Source organism: Ascaphus truei, chromosome 7 (genome assembly GCF_040206685.1).
Source record: "Ascaphus truei isolate aAscTru1 chromosome 7, aAscTru1.hap1, whole genome shotgun sequence".
Lineage (NCBI taxonomy): Eukaryota > Metazoa > Chordata > Amphibia > Anura > Ascaphidae > Ascaphus > Ascaphus truei.
Genome location: NC_134489.1, coordinates 109,004,952 through 109,032,172, shown reverse-complemented (window position 1 = coordinate 109,032,172; position 27,221 = coordinate 109,004,952). Strand labels below are relative to the sequence as shown.

The window sequence follows — 27,221 nt, the reverse complement described above, 5'->3', positions numbered from 1 at the left end:
CGCAGACACGCCAGCGCAGAAACACATCCACGTACAAACGCACGCAGACACGCCAGCGCAGAAACACATCCACGTACAAACACGTACAAACGCACGCAGACACGCCAGCGCAGAAACACATCCACGTACAAACACGTACAAACGCACGCAGACACGCCAGCGCAGAAACACATCCACGTAAAAACACGTACAAACGCACGCAGACACGCCAGCGCAGAAACACATCCACGTACAAACACGTACAAACGCACGCAGTCACGCCAGCGCAGAAACACATCCACGTACAAACACGTACAAACGCACGCAGACACGCCAGCGCAGAAACACATCCACGTACAAACACGTACAAACGCACGCAGACACACCAGCGCAGAAACACATCCACGTACAAACACGTACAAACGCACGCAGACACGCCAGCGCAGAAACACATCCACGTAAAAACACGTACAAACGCACGCAGACACGCCAGCGCAGAAACACATCCACGTACAAACACGTACAAACGCACGCAGTCACGCCAGCGCAGAAACACATCCACGTACAAACACGTACAAACGCACGCAGACACGCCAGCGCAGAAACACATCCACGTACAAACACGTACAAACGCACGCAGACACACCAGCGCAGAAACACATCCACGTACAAACACGTAGAAATGCACGCAGACACGCCAGCGCAGAAACACATCCACGTACAAACACGTACAAACGCACGCAGACACGCCAGCGCAGAAACACATCCACGTACAAACACGTACAAACGCACGCAGACACGCCAGCGCAGAAACACATCCACGTACAAACACGTACAAACGCACGCAGACACGCCAGCGCAGAAACACATCCACGTACAAACACGTAGAAATGCACGCAGACACGCCAGCGCAGAAACACATCCACGTACAAACGCACGCAGACACGCCAGCGCAGAAACACATCCACGTACAAACACGTACAAACGCACGCAGACACGCCAGCGCAGAAACACATCCACGTACAAACACGTACAAACGCACGCAGACACGCCAGCGCAGAAACACATCCACGTACAAACACGTACAAACGCACGCAGACACGCCAGCGCAGAAACACATCCACGTACAAACGCACGCAGACACGCCAGCGCAGAAACACATCCACGTACAAACACGTACAAACGCACGCAGACACGCCAGCGCAGAAACACATCCACGTACAAACACGTACAAACGCACGCAGACACGCCAGCGCAGAAACACATCCACGTACAAACACGTACAAACGCACGCAGACACGCCAGCGCAGAAACACATCCACGTACAAACACGTACAAACGCACGCAGACACGCCAGCGCAGAAACACATCCACGTACAAACACATACAAACGCACGCAGACACGCCAGCGCAGAAACACATCCACGTACAAACACGTACAAACGCACGCAGACACACCAGCGCAGAAACACATCCACGTACAAACACGTAGAAATGCACGCAGACACGCCAGCGCAGAAACACATCCACGTACAAACACGTACAAACGCACGCAGACACGCCAGCGCAGAAACACATCCACGTACAAACACGTACAAACGCACGCAGACACGCCAGCGCAGAAACACATCCACGTACAAACACGTACAAACGCACGCAGACACGCCAGCGCAGAAACACATCCACGTACAAACACGTAGAAATGCACGCAGACACGCCAGCGCAGAAACACATCCACGTACAAACGCACGCAGACACGCCAGCGCAGAAACACATCCACGTACAAACACGTACAAACGCACGCAGACACGCCAGCGCAGAAACACATCCACGTACAAACACGTACAAACGCACGCAGACACGCCAGCGCAGAAACACATCCACGTACAAACACGTACAAACGCACGCAGACACGCCAGCGCAGAAACACATCCACGTACAAACGCACGCAGACACGCCAGCGCAGAAACACATCCACGTACAAACACGTACAAACGCACGCAGACACGCCAGCGCAGAAACACATCCACGTACAAACACGTACAAACGCACGCAGACACGCCAGCGCAGAAACACATCCACGTAAAAACACGTACAAACGCACGCAGACACGCCAGCGCAGAAACACATCCACGTACAAACACGTACAAACGCACGCAGTCACGCCAGCGCAGAAACACATCCACGTACAAACACGTACAAACGCACGCAGACACGCCAGCGCAGAAACACATCCACGTACAAACACGTACAAACGCACGCAGACACACCAGCGCAGAAACACATCCACGTACAAACACGTACAAACGCACGCAGACACGCCAGCGCAGAAACACATCCACGTAAAAACACGTACAAACGCACGCAGACACGCCAGCGCAGAAACACATCCACGTACAAACACGTACAAACGCACGCAGTCACGCCAGCGCAGAAACACATCCACGTACAAACACGTACAAACGCACGCAGACACGCCAGCGCAGAAACACATCCACGTACAAACACGTACAAACGCACGCAGACACACCAGCGCAGAAACACATCCACGTACAAACACGTAGAAATGCACGCAGACACGCCAGCGCAGAAACACATCCACGTACAAACACGTACAAACGCACGCAGACACGCCAGCGCAGAAACACATCCACGTACAAACACGTACAAACGCACGCAGACACGCCAGCGCAGAAACACATCCACGTACAAACACGTACAAACGCACGCAGACACGCCAGCGCAGAAACACATCCACGTACAAACACGTAGAAATGCACGCAGACACGCCAGCGCAGAAACACATCCACGTACAAACGCACGCAGACACGCCAGCGCAGAAACACATCCACGTACAAACACGTACAAACGCACGCAGACACGCCAGCGCAGAAACACATCCACGTACAAACACGTACAAACGCACGCAGACACGCCAGCGCAGAAACACATCCACGTACAAACACGTACAAACGCACGCAGACACGCCAGCGCAGAAACACATCCACGTACAAACGCACGCAGACACGCCAGCGCAGAAACACATCCACGTACAAACACGTACAAACGCACGCAGACACGCCAGCGCAGAAACACATCCACGTACAAACACGTACAAACGCACGCAGACACGCCAGCGCAGAAACACATCCACGTACAAACACGTACAAACGCACGCAGACACGCCAGCGCAGAAACACATCCACGTACAAACACGTACAAACGCACGCAGACACGCCAGCGCAGAAACACATCCACGTACAAACACATACAAACGCACGCAGACACGCCAGCGCAGAAACACATCCACGTACAAACACGTACAAACGCACGCAGACACGCCAGCGCAGAAACACATCCACGTACAAACACGTACAAACGCACGCAGACACGCCAGCGCAGAAACACATCCACGTACAAACACGTACAAACGCACGCAGACACGCCAGCGCAGAAACACATCCACGTACAAACACGTACAAACGCACGCAGACACGCCAGCGCAGAAACACATCCACGTACAAACACGTAGAAATGCACGCAGACACGCCAGCGCAGAAACACATCCACGTACAAACGCACGCAGACACGCCAGCGCAGAAACACATCCACGTACAAACACGTACAAACGCACGCAGACACGCCAGCGCAGAAACACATCCACGTACAAACACGTACAAACGCACGCAGACACGCCAGCGCAGAAACACATCCACGTACAAACGCACGCAGACACGCCAGCGCAGAAACACATCCACGTACAAACACGTAGAAATGCACGCAGACACGCCAGCGCAGAAACACATCCACGTACAAACACGTACAAACGCACGCAGACACGCCAGCGCAGAAACACATCCACGTACAAACACGTACAAACGCACGCAGACACGCCAGCGCAGAAACACATCCACGTACAAACACGTACAAACGCACGCAGACACGCCAGCGCAGAAACACATCCACGTACAAACACGTACAAACGCACGCAGACACGCCAGCGCAGAAACACATCCACGTACAAACGCACGCAGACACGCCAGCGCAGAAACACATCCACGTACAAACACGTACAAACGCACGCAGACACGCCAGCGCAGAAACACATCCACGTACAAACACGTACAAACGCACGCAGACACGCCAGCGCAGAAACACATCCACGTACAAACGCACGCAGACACGCCAGCGCAGAAACAGTCAGAGACTCGGGCACGGAGAGACTCGGGCACGGAGAGACTCGGGCACGGAGAGACTCGGGCACGGAGAGACTCGGGCACGGAGAGACTCGGGCACGGAGAGACTCGGGCACGGAGAGACTCGGGCACGGAGAGACTCGGGCACGCAGAGACTCGGGCACGGAGAGACTCGGGCACGCAGAGACTCGGGCACGCAGAGACTCGGGCACGGAGAGACTCGGGCACGGAGAGACTCGGGCACGGAGAGACTCGGGCACGGAGAGACTCGGGCACGGAGAGACTCGGGCACGGAGAGACTCGGGCACGGAGAGACTCGGGCACGGAGAGACTCGGGCACGGAGAGACTCGGGCACGGAGAGACTCGGGCACGGAGAGACTCGGGCACGGAGAGACAGGCGCATGCAGGAAACAGGCAAAGACACAGAAACAGATGTTTGAGATGTATGTGCCTCCGGATGTACAATGCGATGAATATCAGCGCGATACTTACTCGAAGTACAGAACGGTGGGATATCCCGTCACACTAAACTCTTCCTTCAAGCGCTCGAACTCCGGAGGATGAACATTCATCCCGGCGAGGACCTGTGGGCACAAAATGTATATACTGCGGTGTATACTCTCCCTCAAAACCCCGCACTGCTGTGTATACTCTCCCCCACACTGCTGTGTATACTCTCCCCCAAAACCTCGCACTGCTGTGTATACCCCCCCAAACTGCTGTGTACTCTCCCCCAAACCCCGCAGTGCGGTGTATACTCTCCCCCAAACCCCGCACTGCTGTGAATACTCTCCCCCAAACCCCGCAGTGCGGTGTATACTCTCCCCCAAACCACGCACTGCTGTGTATACTCTCCCATAATATCTTATTGTTAAACCCTCACGCAGAAAGCGAATGCGGACATGTTTGAAGAGCCTGTTAATAATATCCGGCATCGCAATGTAATAACAATCTGCTTGTCCCCAACAAAAAGCCGTTTATATTCTGCGCTGCTGCCCGTTTATTCATTCGGATTCCTTCTGAGCTGCAAAGTGCAAGTCCCGCTGACATGCAGGGGTTAAACCCTCTGCCGACACGACTTGTCAGGTTAGGAAAGTTATTTTCTCTGTGGTGGCGCGGTGTGACAGGCGTGAGGTGCCGGCAGGGATAGGTCACACGTCTTACACATGTAAACTTGCCAAATCAAATCAGCGTCTCTATGAGGACAGAGGCAGCCCAGCCGCAGGGGGGCGCGCAGGGGAACACGGGGGGTGGGGGGGAGGAGGCGCAGGGGAAGATGGGGGGGGGCGCAGGGTTCTGTGTAAAAGGAAACATTCCTCACTAATAAAAACGCCTTGGTCAAGAACTCGCTTCCACGCCGCCTACTCGGAAATAAATATATTGGTGTCTATGTATGTAACAAAACCTGCTGCAAACAGAAAACGCAGAAGCGGTCAGCGGGACAATTTAAACGCGGATTTATTAGGCAGGGGGATAATAAAGTATCTCTGTATCAGAGAAAACTTTCAGCAAAAACAGGGGAACAACAGTGCCCCGTGCGAATGCACCCGATGTGTCACAAAAGCATCTACCTGCTGTTATTTTGGCCCGAAATTGCTCCATTTTTGTCTTCGTACATAGTGGGGTTATACATTAAAGTGTGATAGTGCCGATCGGGGCTCTATCGCACGGAAACCCCATAGACCCAATTGTTGGGTAGAACGGACACATCGTATTCTCTCCAGCTACACAATGTGTGTGTCACACCTGCTACACAATGTGTGTGTCACACCTGCTACACAATGTGTGTGTCACACCTGCTACACAATGTGTGCGTCACAATGATTATTTAAAATAAAAAATGTAAAAAAAAAAAAAAAAAAAAACTATCTATAGAAATATAAAAACGGCATTCAGAAGGAGAAAAATCAGATATTACTGGTGGAATCAGTCGGCAGAAACAACGTTTATTCACCTAGAAAATAAAAATTACACGTTTTTCCAAAAAAAAAAGTGCACACCAATATTTATGGGGTTTCGGCTTAAAAGCAAAGAGAAGAGTCGCTGTAGAGACAAGAAAATGATTTATTGAACTGTGGTATTAAGTAGAGAAAGTGTTATTAGCAAAGGTCGAACCACTGGCAGCACTTAGAAGCCCTTCAAGTTTCTGCTTCTGTAGCTGTCGGAGGTTTCAGGACCGCATGCTTCGGACAGCTCCGGTTCCTAAGGGTCCCGAGTCATATCAATGTTCTCCCGTCTAACCTCCAATTTATGACGAATTTACCAGCCCCCTGACTGTAATCTCCAAATCTTCAGGTTTTAAATATTTGGTCCATATTGTAATCCGAGGAAGCGGAGACTTGGGAGCGTTTTAAATTCCTTCAGCCCCTGTGACATGCCACGTATTCCACAGGGAAATCCTCCCAGTCCAATCCCTGTGCATCGATCCCTGGCAGGGAGAGCAAGCTGCGGGTCAAGGAAATACTCCCACACCGTTCCCTGTGCATCGATCCCATGGCAGGGAGAGCAAGCTGCGGGTCAAGGAAATACTCCCACACCGTTCTCTGTGCATCGATCCCCTGGCACGGAGAGAGCCTCCGAGCTCAATCCCTGTGCATCGATCCCCTGGCACCGAGAGAGCCCCCCAGCCCAATCCCTGTGCATCGACCCCCAGGCACAGAGAGAGCCGCCCAGCCCGTTCCCTGTGCATCAATCCCCATGCACGGAGAGAGCCGCCCAGCACAATCCCTGTGCATCGACCCCCAGGCACAGAGAGAGCCGCCCAGCCCGTTCCCTGTGCATCAATCCCCATGCACGGAGAGAGCCGCCCAGCACAATCCCTGTGAATCGATCCTCATTCACGGAGAGAGCCTCCCAGCCCAATCCCTGTGCATCGATCCCTGGGCTGGGAGAGCAGGCTGCTGGATCAGGAAATACTGGACTAACTGGTATTTACACTTTTAGGATCTCTGCTGAAATGTTTATTCCAAAAGAAGCCAGAAAGTGCAGCGCTTGATTTGGGGGCCCGACACATTGTTAGGCTGATTACAAAATGGTCTCCCTTTTCCCTGATTACAAAATGTCTTTAGCCCTCGGAACTCAGGGGTAAAATATATAAATACTCCAGAAAATGTTTAATTAATTTCATTTTACGCTATTAGCAATTTGAACACAATACACCAAACCCTTGCAGTTCTGCGCAGTTCTGCGCTACGCTTATACTGACATACAATAATACGGAAGGTAGAAAAGTTACTCACATGGGAGCCTTTCAGATCAGATGCTGCCTGCTGGTAACTCGGCATCAGTCGCTTACATACGCTACACCCTGAGGGGGGGAAAGAGGAAGAGGGAGGGGTGTGGGGAGAAAGAGAAGAGGGAGGGGGTGGGGGAGAAAGAGAAGAGGGAGAAAAGAGGGGATGGGGGGGAGGGAGAAAAAAAAGGGGATGGGGGAGAAAAATGAAGGGGAGGGAGAAAATAGGGGAGGGAGGGGGGAGGGAAAAAGAGGGGGTGGGGTGGGGTGGGGGGGGGAGAGAAGAGAAGGAAAAAAAAAAAAGGAGGGGAGGTGAAGGTTGTAGAAGAAAGAGAAACACAGAGCAAACAAAGCGAAGAGGAAGAGCAGAGAGAGAATGTGAGAGAGGAACACAGACCGGGAAGAAGAGACAAAGAGACAAATAAATCGTCAGATAAAGGGAAACAATTCGTTAATAACGCAAACCCATCCGCACGCAAAACCCCATCCGCACGCAAACCCCATCCGCACGCAAACCCCATCCGCACGCAAACCCCATCCGCACGCAAACCCCATCCGCACGCAAACCCCATCCGCACGCAAACCCCATCCGCACGCAAACCCCATCCGCACGCAAACAGCATCCGCACGCAAACCCCATCCGCACGCAAACCCCATCCGCACGCAAACCCCATCCGCACGCAAACCCCATCCGCACGCAAACCCCATCCGCACGCAAACCCCATCCGCACGCAAAACCCATCCGCACGCTGTGTATACAATGCTGCAGAAAGCCAGTAACTAATGCAAGTCTTAAGGGTCAGGATTTAATATGATATATGGAAGTATTATATGCTGCTCTGTACTTGAAATAACTACAGATGCTGGTTAATTAGGAAAGAATATTTCTACTTTTATGCATCCGAACCACCAGTTTGGCGTTTTAACCGCGGCACAACAGCCGGTAATTTATCCGTGCCGGAAACGGCCGCAGATATTTCCTGCTTCCCAATGAATGAATCTACGTCAGGAACACAAAGCTGGAGCCGGTGCCGGAGGAATCGGGCGGAGAAACGTGCTGGAGGAATCGGGCGGAGAAACGCGCCGGAGGAATCGGGCGGAGGAATGTGCCGGAGGAATCGGGCGGAGAAACGTGCCGGGTATCCAGCCGGGAAAGGTCACTTACACGGAGCGTAGAGCATGGCAAGGAGCGGTCGCTCTTCCTTCTTCAGGAGCTTCCGGAAATCCTGCAACGAGCCGAACACGGAGGTCAGGGGGGAGCGAGAGGTACAGCGCTTTTAGCTGAGCCCGGGAGTGTGACCTCCCACGTTTACCAATAAGTAGATTGTAAGCTCCTGGGGGTAAAATCTTGCCACACACTATACATGAACAGATTACAGCGAGAGCTTTATATCAATCCCATGGCTCAGCCAATCGCAGAATGGTTAACCATTTCACTGCCAGACGGGCCAGCAAAACGCTGCAGCGCAATGCACGATTGGTCCCTCTAGAGGCCTGTACTGCTGGACCTTCTGGCACTGACAGGGTTAAGATACTTCTTCCTTTATCTATAAATAATCCACATTGATATCGAACATTTAAAAAAAAAAAAAACCCCCGTTTTAAATACCTTCTCGCTATCAATATGTACGACGTCTCTGGCGTCTGGATTCTCCTCCCACAGCGGCGCTCCCTCTGGGTCTTTTAGAAACGCAGCCAAAGACTAAGAACAGGGAGAGGCAAAAACAGAGTCACCCCAGGGTGCCGGGGAATGTGCCGCGGGTCCGGAATAAGGGATCAGTGCGTCCTCTCCCGTAGCGCGATCTCTTCCGGGGACCCCAGTTCTATAATGCCGCAGCTTCTCACGGGGCCCTGGAGAAGTATTTTTACTTTGAATACTTCACTTTCATTTATTTATTTTAGCCACGACGGCCCGGTGTGAGAGGGGATGTTGGGGAGCCCTGCAGATGTGACCCCGACAGATTGACCAAATAGTGCTCCAAGGTTTAAAGATTCGTGTGAAAATGCATCAGGGCTCCCCGCTCAGTATAACGCAAATCTGTGCGCGGCGAAGAATATCTACAGCACGGCCAACGCCAGTCCTGAAGAGCCACCAACAGGTCAGGTTTTCAGGATCTGTCTGCTTCGGCACAGGTGGCTCAATCAGGGGTTCAGTCAAAGACTGTGCTGAAGCAGGGACTGATTGAGCCACCTGTGCTGAAGCAGAGATATGCTGAAAACCTGACCTGTTGGCGGCTGGAGGACTGGAGTTGGCCACGCCTGCTGTACAGTATCACGTATTTTAGAACCAAATCTATACGTCACAATGGTAAAGACCCGGCCTCGGCGCGTACTGTACTATTACCGCGGTTTGTGCCGATAATAAAACGTGGATGAGACGGAGATTTACCTTGTGTGTTCCCGGCCGGTTATATTCCGTATGGAATGCGCCATCCCTAGAAATTAAAGAACAAAAATGCACCATCTTCTGCAAATGTTCTACACTTCATTTCTCTTAGACTGTCAGCTCTTCTGGGCAACGAATCCCTTCCCAAACTGCACGGTCACCGCGCTGCAGGGAGGGGGCGCTGCTGGGGCAGAAGCAGCATCATTACAGGGCAGGGGAAAGCAAGATCAGTCTACGTCACCCATACCGCGAGGGAGCACGACATCGGTCAGACTCCGTGTCCTACCTATGAAACTGCTACCCAGAGACTTCCCAGGATCCCCCCTAAGATCAGGATCTTCACTGTACCATCTCCCTGCATTTCCCCAACACATTTCCATGGGATCACTCCTAGAAGTTACGTTACCCCAACAGACCAACGCACAGAAATCCCCCACGGAAGCTCAGCATGCTGGGGGCGGGAGTGTTTGCTTACTCACTTGTAATGTAACATCTCCACCCCGCCATTCTTCTTACTGGGATCCACCTTCATCTTCTTGCACAGCTTCCTGCTTTCTGCGTCACTTCAAACAAATCGGTTACAATTAGTGGTGTTAGTGCGTGCGGGACAAACCGAACCACACACAATGTGTCCGGAAACTCAACCGCCATCATAACCAGTCACACGACTGTTCCAATGTGTCCGGAAACTCAACCGCCATCATAACCAGTCACACGACTGTTCCAATGTGTCCGGAAACTCAACCGCCACCATAATCAGTCACACGACTGTTCCAATGTGTCCGGAAACTCAACCGCCATCATAACCAGTCACACGACTGTTCCAATGTCTCCGGAAACTCAACCGCCAACATAACCAGTCACACGACTGTTCCAATGTGTCCAGAAACTCAACCTGCCATCATAACCAGTCACACGACTGTTCCAATGTGTCCGGAAACTCAACCTGCCATCATAACCAGTCACACGACTGTTCCAATGTATCCGGAAACTCAACCGCCATCATAACCAGTCACACAACTGTTCCAAAGTCCAGAAACTCAACCTGCCATCATAATCAGTCACACGACTGTTCCAATGTGTCCAGAAACTCAACCGCCATCATAACCAGTCACACGACTGTTCCAATGTGTCCGGAAACTCAACCGCCATCATAACCAGTCACACGACTGTTCCAATGTGTCCGGAAACTCAACCGCCATCATAACCAGTCACACGACTGTTCCAATGTGTCCAGAAACTCAACCGCCATCATAACCAGTCACACGACTGTTCCAATGTGTCCAGAAACTCAACCGCCATCATAACCAGTCACACGACTGTTCCAATGTGTCCGGAAACTCAACCGCCATCATAACCAGTCACACGACTGTTCCAATGTGTCCGGAAATGTTACTGCTCATGGAAACCAAGCCGCAGACAATGAACAAAGAGCACACGTCGCTTCCTGACCCATGAATACCCCAACCTGTACACACGAGACTACAGCAGGAGTGGGCCACCAACAGGTCAGGTTTTCAAGATATCCATGCTTCAACAAAAGGTGGTGCAACCAGTCACTGCTTCAGTACAGGTGGCTCAGTCTTTGACTAAGCCACCTGGCTCAGTCTTTGACAGAGCCACCTGTGCTGAAGCAGGGATATCCTTAAAACCTGACCTGTTGGTGGCCCTTGAGGACTGGAGTTGCTCACCCATGGACTAGTGAAATGGTTCTTTTTCAGAATAAAGTAAATGTCATATTGTGTACATCTGCGCCGCCCAACGGCGGGTGCCTGATGGGGCTCCCCAGGAGCCTTAGCACAGGACCAGCGTGCTAAGGGTTAACATTTGCTTGTACTGTGTGGAACCCCACCCACTGGAATGTTAATGAGCCAAGAGGACACACGTATTCGCAGCTGCAATCAAATCTGAACCCCTTCAGTGTACAACTCCGTCTCCCAAAATGCGGACAGCCTTTGGCACAGAGTGTGAGCCGTTTGCTGATGTTTGGTGAGGATAAAGCTTCTCTATTTCAACATGAAACTCCCCAGCCCTTTTATACCCTATACCCAATTTTCCAACTCTATCTGTCCATGAGATGTCTCTGAATTGAATGTATAACCCTGTTCCTTTAATGTAACCATGTATTGTTATAACTCTGTGCCCAGGACATACGCGAAAACGAGAGGTAACTCTCAGTGTATTACTTCCTGGTAACACATTCTTATATATAAATTGTCAGAGTCATTCTGACAGCGCAATCTTATCTCTCCGCACTCAGGCGCCCAAACCTGAGTTTTTATGGCTTTTCCGGGATTTAAATATGGCTGCTGGCGGTTATTTCCCACATTCATTATGACCTTGGTGGCATTGCTTGCCGCAGTCTAATCATTATGGAGAACAAAAAAAAAGGTAGAACAGGTGGGTTACTGTATTTGCAGTGTCCCGTTCTCGCCATGCTACAGCATGCAGGTCCCGCGGCATGCAGAGCGCAGTACGCAGACCCTGCAGAGCGCAGTACGCAGGCCCTGCAGAACGCAGCACGCAGGCCCCGCAGGGCGCAGCACACAGGCCCCGCAGGGCGCAGCACACAGGCCCCGCAGGGCGCAGCACACAGGCCCCAGCACGCAGAGCGCAGCACGCAGGCCCCGCAGGGCGCAGCACACATGCCCCGCAGAGCGCAGCACGCAGCACGCAGGCCCCGCAGGGCGCAGCACGCAGAGCGCAGCACACAGGCCCCGCAGGGCGCAGCACGCAGAGCGCAGCACACAGGCCCCGCAGGGCGCAGCACGCAGAGCGCAGCACACAGGCCCCGCAGAGCGCAGCACGCAGGCCCCGCAGGGCGCACTATGCAGGCCCCGCAGGGCGCAGCACGCAGAGCGCAGCACACAGGCCCCGCAGGGCGCAGCACGCAGAGCACAGGCCCCCGCACACAGGCCCCGCAGAGCGCAGCACGCAGGCCCCGCAGAGCGCAGCACGCAGGGCGCAGCACGCAGGCCCCGCAGAGCGCAGCACGCTGGCCCCGCACGCAGTATAAATGGTCGGCGCTCCAGGTCATTCTCTCCCTACAAGAGATGGAACAGCACCGCCCCACAAAGCACAAACTCTGCTACCACCTGCAAAACAGGGCCAACAATATGCTCGCTTTAGCACTTATCTGCAGAGGCCCTAAAGGGCCAATAAGACATTTATTTTGCTAATTTTTTGTGTGCTTATCCCTTTGTTATTTTTGTACAGTAGGCACTCTGATAGTTGCGCCCTCTCCAGTAGTCTGGTTTATACAATTTAAGCGTGTGCCCCAATCCTTTCATAAGTGTGCCTGTGCAATACACACACCAAATTGGCCAATGCCAGGTTTCAGAGCAACATTTTTCAGAAATGTCCCTTTAACCCCTTCCCTGCTGGGGGTATTAACAATGTATTACAGGCCCCCCAGTACTGATACCCGAAGTGCAAAACAAGAGTTCATGAAACCGACCCCGGAAATGAAACTGCAAGCTCTTCAGATCAGGGGGTTTGGCCATTATTGCCACACGGTGCACACGGCAATGGCAAATCACCGAGCGTTAGTAATAAATGGTAACATACCCACAGTCAATCCATGATATGGTAGCTCTGCCCTTCACATCCTGAGCCACGTCCGATAACAGCCGGAGCTGGCGTTCTGCTGCAGGAGCTACAGGGGAAAGGAAAGTGCTCAGACAGGCAGAACCGGCATGGGGATAAAGTCCCCGGGTCTCACACACTCACACTCACACAGCATGCTGTAACACACACACACGGGCACACTAACACGCTGTAACACACACACACACAGCACGCTGTAACACACACAGCACGCTGTAACACACACACACACACAGCACGCTGTAACACACACACACACACAGCACGCTGTAACACACAAGAGGCACACTAACACGGCACACTAACATGCTGTAACACACACACACACACACACACACACTGCACGCTGTAACATACACGGCACACTGTACAGACGCACACGGCACACTAACACCCTCCAGCGTGCTCTCATACTATGAAATAAAATGCTCGCTATAAATACAACACGTTACCACTTTGCTTAAAGTATAAAGCGCTCAGAGAAGGGCACAGGAGCACACGGCCCAGCCCCAGCGTCCACTCTACGTGCGACCTTCAGCCGGTCATTATCCCCTGTGCCTCTTTCACCCAAAAGGTGATTGTTAGCGCCTCAGGGTAGGGTCTCGTCTGCTGAATTCTATGTACAGCACTGTGGATATGGTCAGTGACACACAGATGTAGCAGACGTCACTGCTGAATTCTATGTACAGCACTGTGGATATGGTCAGTGACACACAGATGTAGCAGACGTCACTGCTGAATTCTATGTACAGCACTGTGGATATGGTCAGTGACACACAGATGTAGCAGACGTCACTGCGTCCCTTATCGCATGAAAGCGCAGTGAAACGCAGGCCCGCGGTAACACGTTCTCACGCGGTAACGGGAGCAATAATACCGGCGACATCGGTGCAAGAAAAATCGTTTTATTCAAAGCCAGCAGCGCACGGCCGGCCGCGCCAAGGCGAAGACCGGCTCATTTACCAAATACAAAACTATGCACTTTAATGGGCTGCCAAAAAGCGCCGTATGGAATAGCATCGCTTAGTACACATGGGCCTAAATGCAGGACACCATCCCGTTTGGCAACCTGAGTGTTAAATCTGAATCTTAAAGCGCATTCACATTTTGGGTTTAATTACAGTTTCCAACTTTGCATTTAAGACCAAAACTCTGCAGGTTGCTCTCAGCAATAACCCCGTACAGATCGTCATTATCCGAGGGTCCGTAACTCACAGGATGCACCCAGCAGCATTAATACTCCCTGAATATTACTCCGCTCGCCCCTCACCTGATTTAGAGTACAGCACCAGGACGTTATTCCGCGTCCGCAGAAGCTTCTTGAGGTCCTTATGTTCGCTGATTTTCTCGATGAGGGGAGATATTTTCGCGGATAAGAAGCAGGACGGGAGGAGCACCTGAAACGGGAGAGAGTTCCCAAAAAAATTCACACCGCTGCCTGCGGCCCCAGAGACAAACGTCTGGCGCTATTAACGCCCGCTGCGCGGCACGAGGTTTCCCAAAACATTTAAGAAAAAAAAAAGAAGATTGAAAAGCAAAATGCTTTATTTTACATTTAATTACGAGTTAGGATTTGTATTTATTTTTGTGCTTTCGATGCAGATCTCACGCAGAATAATAACCCTCTGTACCAGCGAAAGCACAAAGGAGGAGTCGTGCTGCATATGACACAAAAGATGGCGGTGTTATACCCTCCTCTGGTACCCCCACCAGGTTTATTTCTCAGGGGGGGGGGGGGGAGAAATCACTTAAATTATATTGATTTTAACCTGTCTGGAAATCCGGCAGCTGGTGCGATATTTACCCCTCCGCAGGGAGCGAGGACGCGTTAAAATGTTAAATGTGGTATTTAATATGAAAAAGGGATTCGCAGAGCGAGACTGGGACACAAGAACACAATCATTATTGCTACATTTATTTTATATAAAGTCACCTGTATATACAGCAACAAAAACAGAGACAGCCAGAGACAAAATACACAGGAGCAGAGACCTTACAGTCTAACAAATCTCCTGATATCATTTGTTACAAACGACAAGTGTTTACAGGTGCTGCGGGTGTACATGTGTACAGGAGCTGCGGGTGCACCTGTCCTGCAGGTGCACATGTGCTGCAGGTGCTGCGGGTGTACATGTGCTGCAGGTGCTGCGGGTGTACATGTGCTGCAGGTGCTGCGGGTGTACATGTGCACAGGTGCTGCGGGTGCACCTGTCCTGCAGGTGCACATGTGCATATGTGCTGCAGGTGCTGCGGGTGTACATGTGTACAGGAGCTGCGGGTGCACCTGTCCTGCAGGTGCACATGTGCACAGGTGCTGCGGGTGTACATGTGCTGTAGGTGCAGCGGGTGTACATGTGCTGCAGGTGTACATGTGCTGCAGGTGTACATGTGCTGCAGGTGTACATGTGCTGCAGGTGTACATGTGCTGCGGGTGTACATGTGTACAGGTGCTGCTGGTGTACAGGTGCTGCGGGTGTACAGGTGCACAGGTGCTGCGGGTGTACAGGTGCTGCGGGTGTACATGTGCTGCGGGTGCTGGGGTGTACATGTGCTGCGGGTGTACATGTGCTGCGGGTGTACATGTGCACAGGTGCTGCGGGTGTATAGGTGCTGCGGGTGGGCATTGTATGACTGGAAAACATTAGCTGCTTAAGAAACTGAAAGTTTTCTCCACCGGTTACAATAATCACAGAGCTGAGAAAAGCGTGTATCTCGGGGATTGTGTTTCGTATTAAAAGAAACACACAAATCCTTTCAACAACTTGCTCACTTTTCCCAATACTGTGTGTCACACGATTCTGCAAAGAACAACCGAACAAGACGGGATTTTAGGGTGTTCGTGATGTAAGATGTTATATTACTTCCAAAATAATATAAAAAAAACAGGAATATACAATGGCGTTTCCTGGACAGGGCTTCGCACTATATCTGTGGATGTGGCGTTTTAGGGGAAATTGGGTATTTCGGTCTCCAGCCAAATACATGAATAACAGATTGAAGCCGAAATGATTTGGGCCACTGAACATCTGGAAAGTTCTGAAACTGCTGTCAGCTGATCCGTTATGAAATGAGAACTCCACTTTCTGCAAACAGTGTGCCGATCTAGCACTGCGGTCTGTGTTTGTAAAGGGTGTAACTACACAACCGGCACACACAAGGCAACATCACACACACACACACACACAGCGATAGGCTGCAGGTGTCGAGGTTTCACTGGTGGAAAGTTATTTAATGGGGGCCTCCCAAATGCAAACAGTATATAAAACCATACCCTGATTTATCCAAGAACCCCCCCCCCTGCGTTCAATGGGATTGCTTTGATAAATCTGGTGCTGTTTTTTGGCACTGGTTTTGCCCATCGTTTCTCACTGGGAGACTGAAAATAGCCCCCATTAAATGTTTCCTTGTCCCAGTGAGACCCCCTCACTGCCCCCGCTTGGCCGGCACTGGTCCAGTCCAGGTTTATTTGTGCTGCCCTCAAGCACGTTTTTCCATCTCTCCTGCTCGCATTGGCCCATGTGCACTAAGGGGTGCTACACTGCAAATGAATAAGCATGAAGACATGATAACGCTTAGCATCATTTAGTGGATATGGGACATTGGGTGGAAACCGGGGACATGGTACCCCACAAAATAACCTGGGATTTACACACACACACACACACACACGCGCGCACACGCGCACACGCACGCACACTGAGAAAAAATCAAATAAGATTTCATCTTTAGGAGTTGGTGAGAAAAAAAGGGTTAAGATTTAGGAAGAAGACAGTCCCCTAATACAAACATAGATGGTTGTGTCTCTCCTGGCTGCAAAACCGTCCCAATACCGCACCCCACAACGCGCACACGCACGCGCACGCACACTGAGAAAAAATCAAATAAGATTTCATCTTTAGGAGTTGGTGAGAAAAAAAGGGTTAAGATTTAGGAAGAAGACAGTCCCCTAATACAAACATAGATGGTTGTGTCTCTCCTGGCTGCAAAACCGTCCCAATACCGCACCCCACAATAAATGGCTCCTCCGCTTTCAATGGGATTTTTTTTTCTTTTTCTTGATAAATTCTGTGCTTTTGTTTGCACCAATTTTTGCTCCCGTTTTGCAGCCAAGAGACTGATGGATAACCTCAGAAAGTGTTCATTTCACAGCCTGGTTGTCAGGGATGCCGACGTCTGACTTTGTCTCACACTGCAGAAGTGAAGGGGTTAAGAGGTATAAATCCTTGGCATGTTCTGAGATGGGACTCGCAGCCGTGTGCCGAGCCGTGTGCCGGGTCTGACACACACACACTGTGCTTGTGAAAGAGCAGAGAACAGAATCGGTCGTACAAACCCGGACAGTGCAGCGCCTCCTGTCCGTGCTGCAGGTTAAACCCGGGAACGAGGATTTGAGGCCGCGCTTGTTCCTACGTTATACTTCCGGACAGACTGGACATGTGAAGTAACATGCTGCACTCTGACCCCGAGCCTCCGATACGCCGTTCCTTCATTACTGAAGGTTGTGATACCTTTCAGTGCCCGGGAATTCTCCCTGGGTGTGATGATCGTGTACAGGGCCATGAGGTCTGGAAAGCTTTGTGCACTATAGGGTCATTAGTGGAATACCCTACTGTTAGTTAGCACTTCAACAACACTATGAAAGCCTGGGAGACCAAAACAGCCGAGAGAGGACTGATTGGACCAGCAAGTCCCCTACTTAACAGCACTCATTAGTACTCCTATTTTTGCCAGGCCCACCGGCCTATTTATCACCCTATCCTTGTGGGGTTGGTATTCCCGTGCATTATACTACACTCCCACCACGTGAAGCTGGGGTTCCCATCGGGAAGCTTTATTTTATACCCCATGTTTTAACTTTGTACAAATAAAAGTGTTTAGATTTTATCACATCTTACTCCTAATGTTCTAGCAAGTAGAGAGATGTTGATGTAAAGCACAGCCACGAATTCCAAATCAGCATGGGACCGGACGGAACAAATGATACAGGTGAACACTCCAATCTTGCAACAGGTCAGGTTTATTGCATGGTGGTGCAGCAAAAATAGGACTACACAAACGCACCTACGCGTTTCATGCACAAGGCACTTTATCAAGGTCTTGTGCATGAAACGCGTAGGTGCGTTTGTGTAGTCCTATTTTTGCTGCACCACCATGCAATAAACCTGACCTGTTGCAAGATTGGAGTGTTCACCTGTATCATTTGTTCCGGTCCCATGCTGATTTGGAATTCGTGGCTGTGCTTTACATCAACATCTCTCTACTTGCTGTATACCTTCCTGGATGATCAGCACGCCCTGGATGTATAGGAGTCTGGCAAGCACTAAGGTAAGGGCCCTAGTGCCCCTGCATATATATATTTACCAGTGCCTCTGCTCATTATATATTGGTTACTAGGGTGGGTGTATATGGTGACTCAGCTGTGGAGGTTAAACAGACCCCACTTAGACACTTAGCCCACACCTGATAATTTGCCATATTCTTCATGGACTCTTTGCTGTCATCCAGTATTATTCACACATATTGTGGAGGATTTCTAACCAATTTGGATGCATCACATCGCTCTCTTCTACTCCGGATGTTCTAGCTCTGTTTCCTCTTTATTAATTACTCATGACTTGCAGTACTAGATAGTGGTAGTGAGTACTGTTAAGTAGGGGACGTTTTGGTCCCCCAGTGTTGTTATTGTTTCCTATTCCCTACTGCAAGGGAGCGCAAACTTTTTAAGATGCGTCCCCCTGCCAGGCCTCCGCCGGTCTCGCTCCCTCTCTCCTACCTTCCACATGACGCTCCGGGGTCACGCGGCGTCATGGAGATGCGTCTGAAACAAGGTAAGTTTCCTTGTTTCAGAGGCCTCGCGGGGCCTCTGCAACGACACCCCCCCCCCCAGACAAAACTTGCGCGCCCCCAGTTTGCGCACCGCTCACTTCAATTAAACAACTGTATCTCATAGGAGTGCTGGTGCCTTTCTACCAGTGTGTTGGTTAACACTTCAAAAAGACCCATTGTCACGGTAGACCAGAACTTTTAACACCTTAATACCGGGGGATCCTTTGATTGAGCAAACCAAGAGATAAAATAAATAGTGATTTATTTACAGAATGAGCACACACAGCTTGGTTAACAATTACAACGAAAATACACTTACTGGAATGGGGTCAAACAAAATATCTTGTTCCCAAAACAAAATGTTGCAAAACAAAGTCTCTAGGAGCAATTTCCCAAGAGCGGGAGTTGCTCGAGAAAAGAGCCTGAAACAGTCCTCGGTCAGCAGCGCAACTTGCCACCGCTGTTTACTCCGCCGGCGCTACTTCTTTCGTTCTGTTCCCGTAGTACTGGATCATGGAACATTAGTTTTACGAACTCTTGAAGCTGAATCTTTGTTACGATTTTACGAATCTCTTACAACATGATGACTCATTCCTGATGGGCTACACAGTTTCTTTTAGGATTAACATTCTTATACATAACTAGGGCAGCCTATCTCTCCGTGGGAATATTTTGGTCCCCCTATCATGGAGTTGCCAATACTTTGCAAACCTGGCAGAGGAGGCTTCTCATTCTGCTCAGGGCACGTACAAACTTTGCCGCTTAGCATATGAGACCCTGCCCCTCTTACCTGGTGCCGCTCAGTCTGGGCAGGGTGACATCTTGTCAGGATGGCTTATTGAAGTTCTCTTCCCCTTCCAAGCAAGCTAACAAATGGTTTAACACCTCCATATCCTGGATTGCCTTTGAAGCTTACAGGGCGGAGTAGCCACTCTGTCTCCCACGCAAATGGATTTTTACCCCTACTGAACATTACTGTAACTTAAAAACATTACTCTCGCCACCTTATACCTGGTGAGATGTACTGAACCCCACACTGGATTCTGGGGTTTGTGGGCACATACCGGGGTACCGTGAATGTGATTCATTCCCCTGCCCAGTCTTACTATTCTGGTCTGTGCTGAAGCAGGGAGATTTGGTGGAGAAAGCTACAAACTGCTTTCTAGGGAGGATTTTATCCGGTGGTCTGTGTTCCTCATGTCCTCAGGAATCTGGGGGGGATACCTGAGTGCATAGGAGGTGATATCACCGCTCAACCTTAATATTCAGAGGTAAAATTATATGCATGGCGGTGCATTGGAAACAAAATACATATTTATAGGCAAATGGTCAAGAAGGACCACAAAAAGAATTCCCACTTAATTGCACTCAAGCCAGATATCTGAACAACATTAGAGGGAAAAGTGCCCAAAATCCATATGGGACACCAGAGGGTTAAAACTACAAAAAACAAAAAATTATTTATTAATCTATACTAACTCTTCTAAGTGAAACAATAATTATCTTAATTTTTATGTATATAAGTAAAACCAATTAAAAGAGAAAGCGCTGGAGTATGCACAATAGCTGTGTATTAATTCACATCTAATCTAGGCAGAGTAAACATATGTGACATTAAGGTCTATCATCAATAACCTTTTGATAATGTTGTATCTAATATGTCCCATGCATCAATTATATATATATATATATCTCAGACCTATAGTATAATATAATGATGGATAAACTGACGGCCGTTATAGCTGTTAGCCCCCTATAACCATATGATCACAGATATACAGGTTATATCCACATATAGCTAATAGCACTCTGTGGGGATTCAAACACTTTGTAGTCTATCAAGTATAAGACACGTAATGAGGCTTGCTATGTAGTCAATACAACCGTTCAGCTATCATGTCTCTGCTTGCAAGTCAATCTTGCCCGGCATTCTCCCTCTCGACTCCGAAACCGGCTGACGTCATCAGTATGCGCGTCGCCTGAGACCCGACGATCGTTTCGCGCCTTAACTCGGCGCTTCTTCAAGGGGGCCGAGTTAAGGCGCGAAACGATCGTCGGGTCTCAGGCGACGCGCATACTGATGACGTCAGCCGGTTTCAGAGTCGAGAGGGAGAATGCCGGGCAAGATTGACTTGCAAGCAGAGACATGATAGCTGAACGGTTGTATTGACTACATAGCAAGCCCCATTACGTGTCTTATACTTGATAGACTACAAAGTGTTTGAATCCCCACAGAGTGCTATTAGCTATATGTGGATATAACCTGTATATCTGTGATCATATGGTTATAGGGGGCTAACAGCTATAACGGCCGTCAGTTTATCCATCATTATATTATACTATAGGTCTGAGATATATATATATAATTGATGCATGGGACATATTAGATACAACATTATCAAGAGGTTATTGATGATAGACCTTAATGTCACATATGTTTACTCTGCCTAGATTAGATGTGAATTCATACACAGCTATTGTGCATACTCCAGCGCTTTCTCTTTTAATTGGTTTTACTTATATACATAGAAATTAAAAGAATTATTGTTTCACTTAGAAGAGTTAGTATAGATTAATAAATAATTTTTTGTTTTTTGTAGTTTTAACCCTCTGGTGTCCCATATGGATTTTGGGCACTTTTCCCTCTATTGTTGTTCAGATATCTGGCTTGAGTGCAATTAAGTGGGAATTCTTTTTGGGGATACCCGAGTACATGTTTCAGGGTAACCCGCAACACTGGCCCCCTTCTACCCAAACACACCCTGACAACATTTTACCGTTAAATCACCCCTGAAACTCACGCCCTGCACGTCTCCGCTGGTTGGCACCCCTGAAACTCACGCCCTGCACCTCTCCTCTGGTTAGCACCCCTGAAACTCACGCCCTGCACATCTCCGCTGGTTGGCACCCCTGAAACTCACGCCCTGCACATCTCCGCTGGTTAGCAACCCTGAAACTCACGCCCTGCACATCTCCGCTGGTTAGCACCCCTGAAACTCACGCCCTGCACATCTCCGCTGGTTGGCACTCCTGGAACAGTAAAAATACACATACATCTTTATTACAAATGCAGTTACATGCCATGATTGGGTTGAAGAGCTGACAATCACAATTCCCCCATATGGCTCAGGGGCACCTAGCCGGGCAGAATACCTTTATTACTGGCCTGGATACCCTTCACTGTCACACCCATATAATACAGCTTAGAGGACCTTCTACTAAACGTGAATAAATTATTTGAAGAAGACAACAAGAAACTAGAACCCAGAGCACGAGGAGTGAGATTTACATTGGTTAGACACGCATGGGTTTGGCATGCCACCGGCGCGCCCGTGGGCTCGGCACGCCATTGGCACCCATGGGCTCGGCACGCCACCGGCACCCATAACCACGGCCGTAGTCTCGGCACGCCATTGGCACCCATGGGCTCGGCACGCCACCGGCACCCATAACCACGGCCTGTAGTCTCGGCACGCCACCGGCACCCATGATCGCAGCACGCATAGTCTCGGCACGCCATTGGCACCCGTGAGCACGACACAAGGTCTCGGCACGCCACCGGCACCCATGGTCTCGGTACGTCACAGGCGCCGGTGGTCTCGGCACGCATATTCTCAGCACGCCATTGGCGCCATGGTCTCGGCACGCGTGGGCTCAGCACACCATCGGCTCGCGTGGGCTCAGCACGCCACCGACCTCATTAACACCTGAAATTGCTTAAGTGCATTTTTTTGCCAGGTACGTTCCTTCCTTGTTAGTTTAGTTACGACCCGTCCCAGACCGTGCCGCGGAAAGGCCCCGGTTATCCAGCCTGACAGAGGGGTCAGATTTCGGGCACATCGGGACTGGGACAGAATAGCAGAGAGCAGCCCCCACGCAGGACCAGCGCGGGACCGACTCGAGCGCTCAGTGGGACATTACATTTATTTTATTTTATTTCCCCAAAATCGCTTTTTTCGCCCCTTCCTCCCCCCACTGGATTTCATGACAGTTTTGTGATTGTGCGCCCCCGTTCCATTTTCGGTTCCAAAAACCTTTTAACCACCGGGTGCTTTGCAACGCATTCCACGCCCCTCTGGCACTCGATGGGTTACACAGGTTTTTAAAGGTGGAAACAATGATTACAAACAAAAAGGTGTCACATGGCTGAGTTCTTTCACTTTATTGCAAGGAATTTTAGTTGTTTAAACATTTCTCCCTAGATCGTCTACAAAGTTCACCAGGCACGGCGAGGGGATTAGCATGGGGGGGGGGAATTAGCAGGGGGGGGGGGGGGTGATTAGCGGGATTAGCAGGGGGGGGCGGGCACGGAGAGCGGATTACCAGGGGGGCGGGAGGGGGTGCAGTGAGGGGGCCAGGGCGGGATGGGGCGGTGTGAGAGGGCGAGGGTGGGAGGGTGGGAGGGGGCGCAGTGAGGGGACGAGGGTGCGCAGTGAGGGGACGAGTGGCACAGTGAGGGAATTAGCAGAATGGTATGGGGGCCCCCCCAGCTCACCCTTGGTTGTTTTTCTGGTTGGCCCAGTACAGACAATCGCTGCTAAAATCTAGGTGAACTAAAAGGTGAAGGATTAATGGGCAAATTGTAGCCAAGTGGCAGCCATGCTGTCTTTGCAGTGGGTGAAACTGGTTTGGATTGAAGTGTCAGTCACTTTATTCCTGCTATCAATATATCACAAACCCACCCAGCGCTCCAGGGGTTAAAGTGCCAGATCCAATTAGCGTCATAAAGAGATGCAAGAAAGTGAGAGATCTCAGGCCTACAACGTCTTCTCTGCTGATATTATCATCATTTAAATCAAAAGAAATAGCTTTTCAAAAATGTATGAATAAAGAACAACTGTGAACCCCATGCGGTGCCCAGAACAGGCGGCTTGTATTGGGGTAATAATATACCGCGCTAGGAAACGGCTTCTGGCTGTCAGACACTTTTTAGAAAACTTGCTATGGCGGCCATATTTAAAGTCACGGAAAAATTATTTTACAACAAGATTTGTAAGAGAGATATAGATATAGATATATTATAAAAAAAACAATACTGGGGAGTTTTACACAAATGTAACAGAAATTAGGGCGAGAAAGGCAAATATCTAAAAGAAAGTGGATTTCATCAAGAATTGTGTAACCTCTGGCGCAGCGGGCGGGCACATGAATTCACCTGGCCAGAAAAGGGGGCAGAAGAATCCCATTGTACATCGTTACATACAGTATACCATCGTTACATACAGTATACCATCGTTACATACAGTATACCATCGTTACATACAGTATACCATCGTTACATACATAGTTACATACATAGTTACATACATAGTTACATAGTACAGAGGTGCGCAAAGTGGGGGGCGTGACCCCCAGGGGGGCGGGAGATTGTGCTGGGGGGGCGCTGGCAGTTGCAGAGGCCCCGCGCTCTTCCCCCAGGCATTTAAATTAAATGCCGGGGGATCGCGTGAGGCCCCTGCAACTGTTTACTTACCGGGATACAGTCGTCTGTGTTGCGTCGCCATGGCAACGCGGCGGCGGCAATAGACACCGCGGCACCATGTGACCTGACGTCACACGCCCACGCAGCGTCATCTGACGCGGCTGAAGGAAGGCAGGGGGGGCGCAAGAGCCGGGGGCAGAGAGACAGGGGGGCGCAGCACAAAAAGTTTGCGCTCCCCTGACATAGTAGACGAGGTTGAAAAAGACGTACGTCCATCAAGTTCAACCTATGCTAAATTTGGACAACAGATACTTTATCCTATATCTATACTTCCTCATTGATCCAGAGGAAGGCAAACACAAAACCCCAGTGTTATATCATCCAATGATATCTCATAAGGGGAAAAATAAATTCCTTCCTGACTCCAAGAATTGAGTCGGATTAATCCCTGGATCAGCATCCTTCCCATGTATACTTATTTGGTATATCCCTGTATACCTTTCCTTTCTAAAAAGATGTCCAACCTTTTTTTGAACAAATCTACTGTATCTGCCATCACAGTCTCCGTGGGTAATGAATCCCACACTGTAACTGCCCTTACTGTAAAGAACCCGTTCTCAAGCAACCAAAGTACAACTACTTTTTAACGACGCGCCTGACCACCGCCGGTCTCCGTGGATCTATTAAACCAATGAGCAGGAGAAGTTTCGCCGCAGCGCGCCCCTCCTATAGACGGAAACCCGCCCAGATGGGCGTATAACAGATCGGGTGCCATTTGGAAAGCGCGTGTTCCGATTGCTGCTCAACTCCAGTCCTCAAGCCTCCACCAACAGGCCAGGTTCAGCACAATCAGTCCGTGCTTCAGCACAGGTGGCTCAGATGATGGGATTTCCTGAAAACCTGGCCTGTTGGGGAGGGGGGGGGGGGCTTGAAGACTGGAGCCAAGCACCCCTCCCTGTTTTGGGGGGAAGAATCGCATCGTTACACAGGGCTCAGATCAGAACCAGCAAAAAAGCTTCAATTGTTTAGCAAATCTCAACAACCACGGCCTGGACACGGCCTGGACACGGCCTGGACACGGCATCCCGTACCATGGCGGCATGCTGCCGTGTTCACCAATCAATACATATTTTAGTGTCCTTGGCTTCCTTAGAAAAACGTAATTCGCCTTAAAGTGATGAACTGAATTACCGGTGAAGAATGCGTGTGTTTCACCGGAGCCAGGATCCCAGGACTCGCTACTGGTGAAGAATGCGTGTGTATCACCCAGCGGATCCCAGGACTCCGCTACTGGTGAAGAATGCGTGTGTATCACCCAGCGGATCCCAGGACTCGCTACTGGTGAAGAATGCGTGTGTGTCACCCAGCGGATCCCAGGACTCCGCTACTGGTGAAGAATGCGTGTGTGTCACCCAGCGGATCCCAGGACTCCGCTACTGGTGAAGAATGCGTGTGTGTCACCCAGCGGATCCCAGGACTCCGCTACTGGTGAAGAATGCGTGTGTGTCACCCAGTGGATCCCAGGACTCCGCTACTGGTGAAGAATGCGTGTGTGTCACCCAGCGGATCCCAGGACTCCGCTACTGGTGAAGAATGCGTGTGTGTCACCCAGCGGATCCCAGGACTCCGCTACTGGTGAAGAATGCGTGTGTATCACCCAGCGGATCCCAGGACTCCGCTACGGGTGAAGAATGCGTGTGTATCACCCAGCGGATCCCAGGACTCGCTACTGGTGAAGAATGCGTGTGTGTCACCCAGCGGATCCCAGGACTCCGCTACTGGTGAAGAATGCGTGTGTGTCACCCAGCGGATCCCAGGACTCCGCTACTGGTGAAGAATGCGTGTGTGTCACCCAGTGGATCCCAGGACTCCGCTACTGGTGAAGAATGCGTGTGTGTCACCCAGTGGATCCCAGGACTCCGCTACTGGTGAAGAATGCGTGTGTGTCACCCAGCGGATCCCAGGACTCCGCTACTGGTGAAGAATGCGTGTGTGTCACCCAGCGGATCCCAGGACTCCGCTACTGGTGAAGAATGCGTGTGTCACCCAGCGGATCCAAGGACTCCGCTACTGGTGAAGAATGCGTGTGTCACCCAGCGGATCCCAGGACTCCGCTACTGGTGAAGAATGCGTGTGTCACCCAGCGGATCCCAGGACTCCGCTACTGGTGAAGAATGCGTGTGTCACCCAGCGGATCCCAGGACTCCGCTACTGGTGAAGAATGCGTGTGTCACCCAGCGGATCCCAGGACTCCGCTACTGGTGAAGAATGCGTGTGTCACCCAGCGGATCCCAGGACTCCGCTACTGGTGAAGAATGCGTGTGTCACCCAGCGGATCCCAGGACTCCGCTACTGGTGAAGAATGCGTGTGTGTCACCCAGCGGATCCCAGGACTCCGCTACTGGTGATGAATGCGTGTGTGTCACCCAGCGGATCCCAGGACTCCGCTACTGGTGAAGAATGCGTGTGTGTCACCCAGCGGATCCCAGGACTCGCTACTGGTGAAGAATGCGTGTGTGTCACCCAGCGGATCCCAGGACTCGCTACTGGTGAAGAATGCGTGTGTGTCACCC

The 27,221-nt window shown here is 50.7% G+C and overlaps 1 protein-coding gene across 1 annotated transcript in view; it reads right to left on the bottom strand.

Annotated features, from left to right (window-relative positions):
* The window catches only part of PDIA5 (protein disulfide isomerase family A member 5), a 64,788-nt gene that overhangs the window by 27,951 nt on the left and 9,616 nt on the right, over positions 1-27,221 (bottom strand). Inside the window, exons 2-9 of the mRNA XM_075609882.1 lie at positions 14,671-14,797; positions 13,362-13,449; positions 10,274-10,357; positions 9,798-9,843; positions 9,018-9,110; positions 8,574-8,634; positions 7,416-7,483; positions 4,669-4,760 (exon numbers count right to left, since the gene is read on the bottom strand). Coding sequence (XP_075465997.1) covers positions 4,669-4,760; positions 7,416-7,483; positions 8,574-8,634; positions 9,018-9,110; positions 9,798-9,843; positions 10,274-10,357; positions 13,362-13,449; positions 14,671-14,797 — 659 coding nt within the window. The remainder of the gene's footprint in view (positions 1-4,668; positions 4,761-7,415; positions 7,484-8,573; positions 8,635-9,017; positions 9,111-9,797; positions 9,844-10,273; positions 10,358-13,361; positions 13,450-14,670; positions 14,798-27,221) is intronic.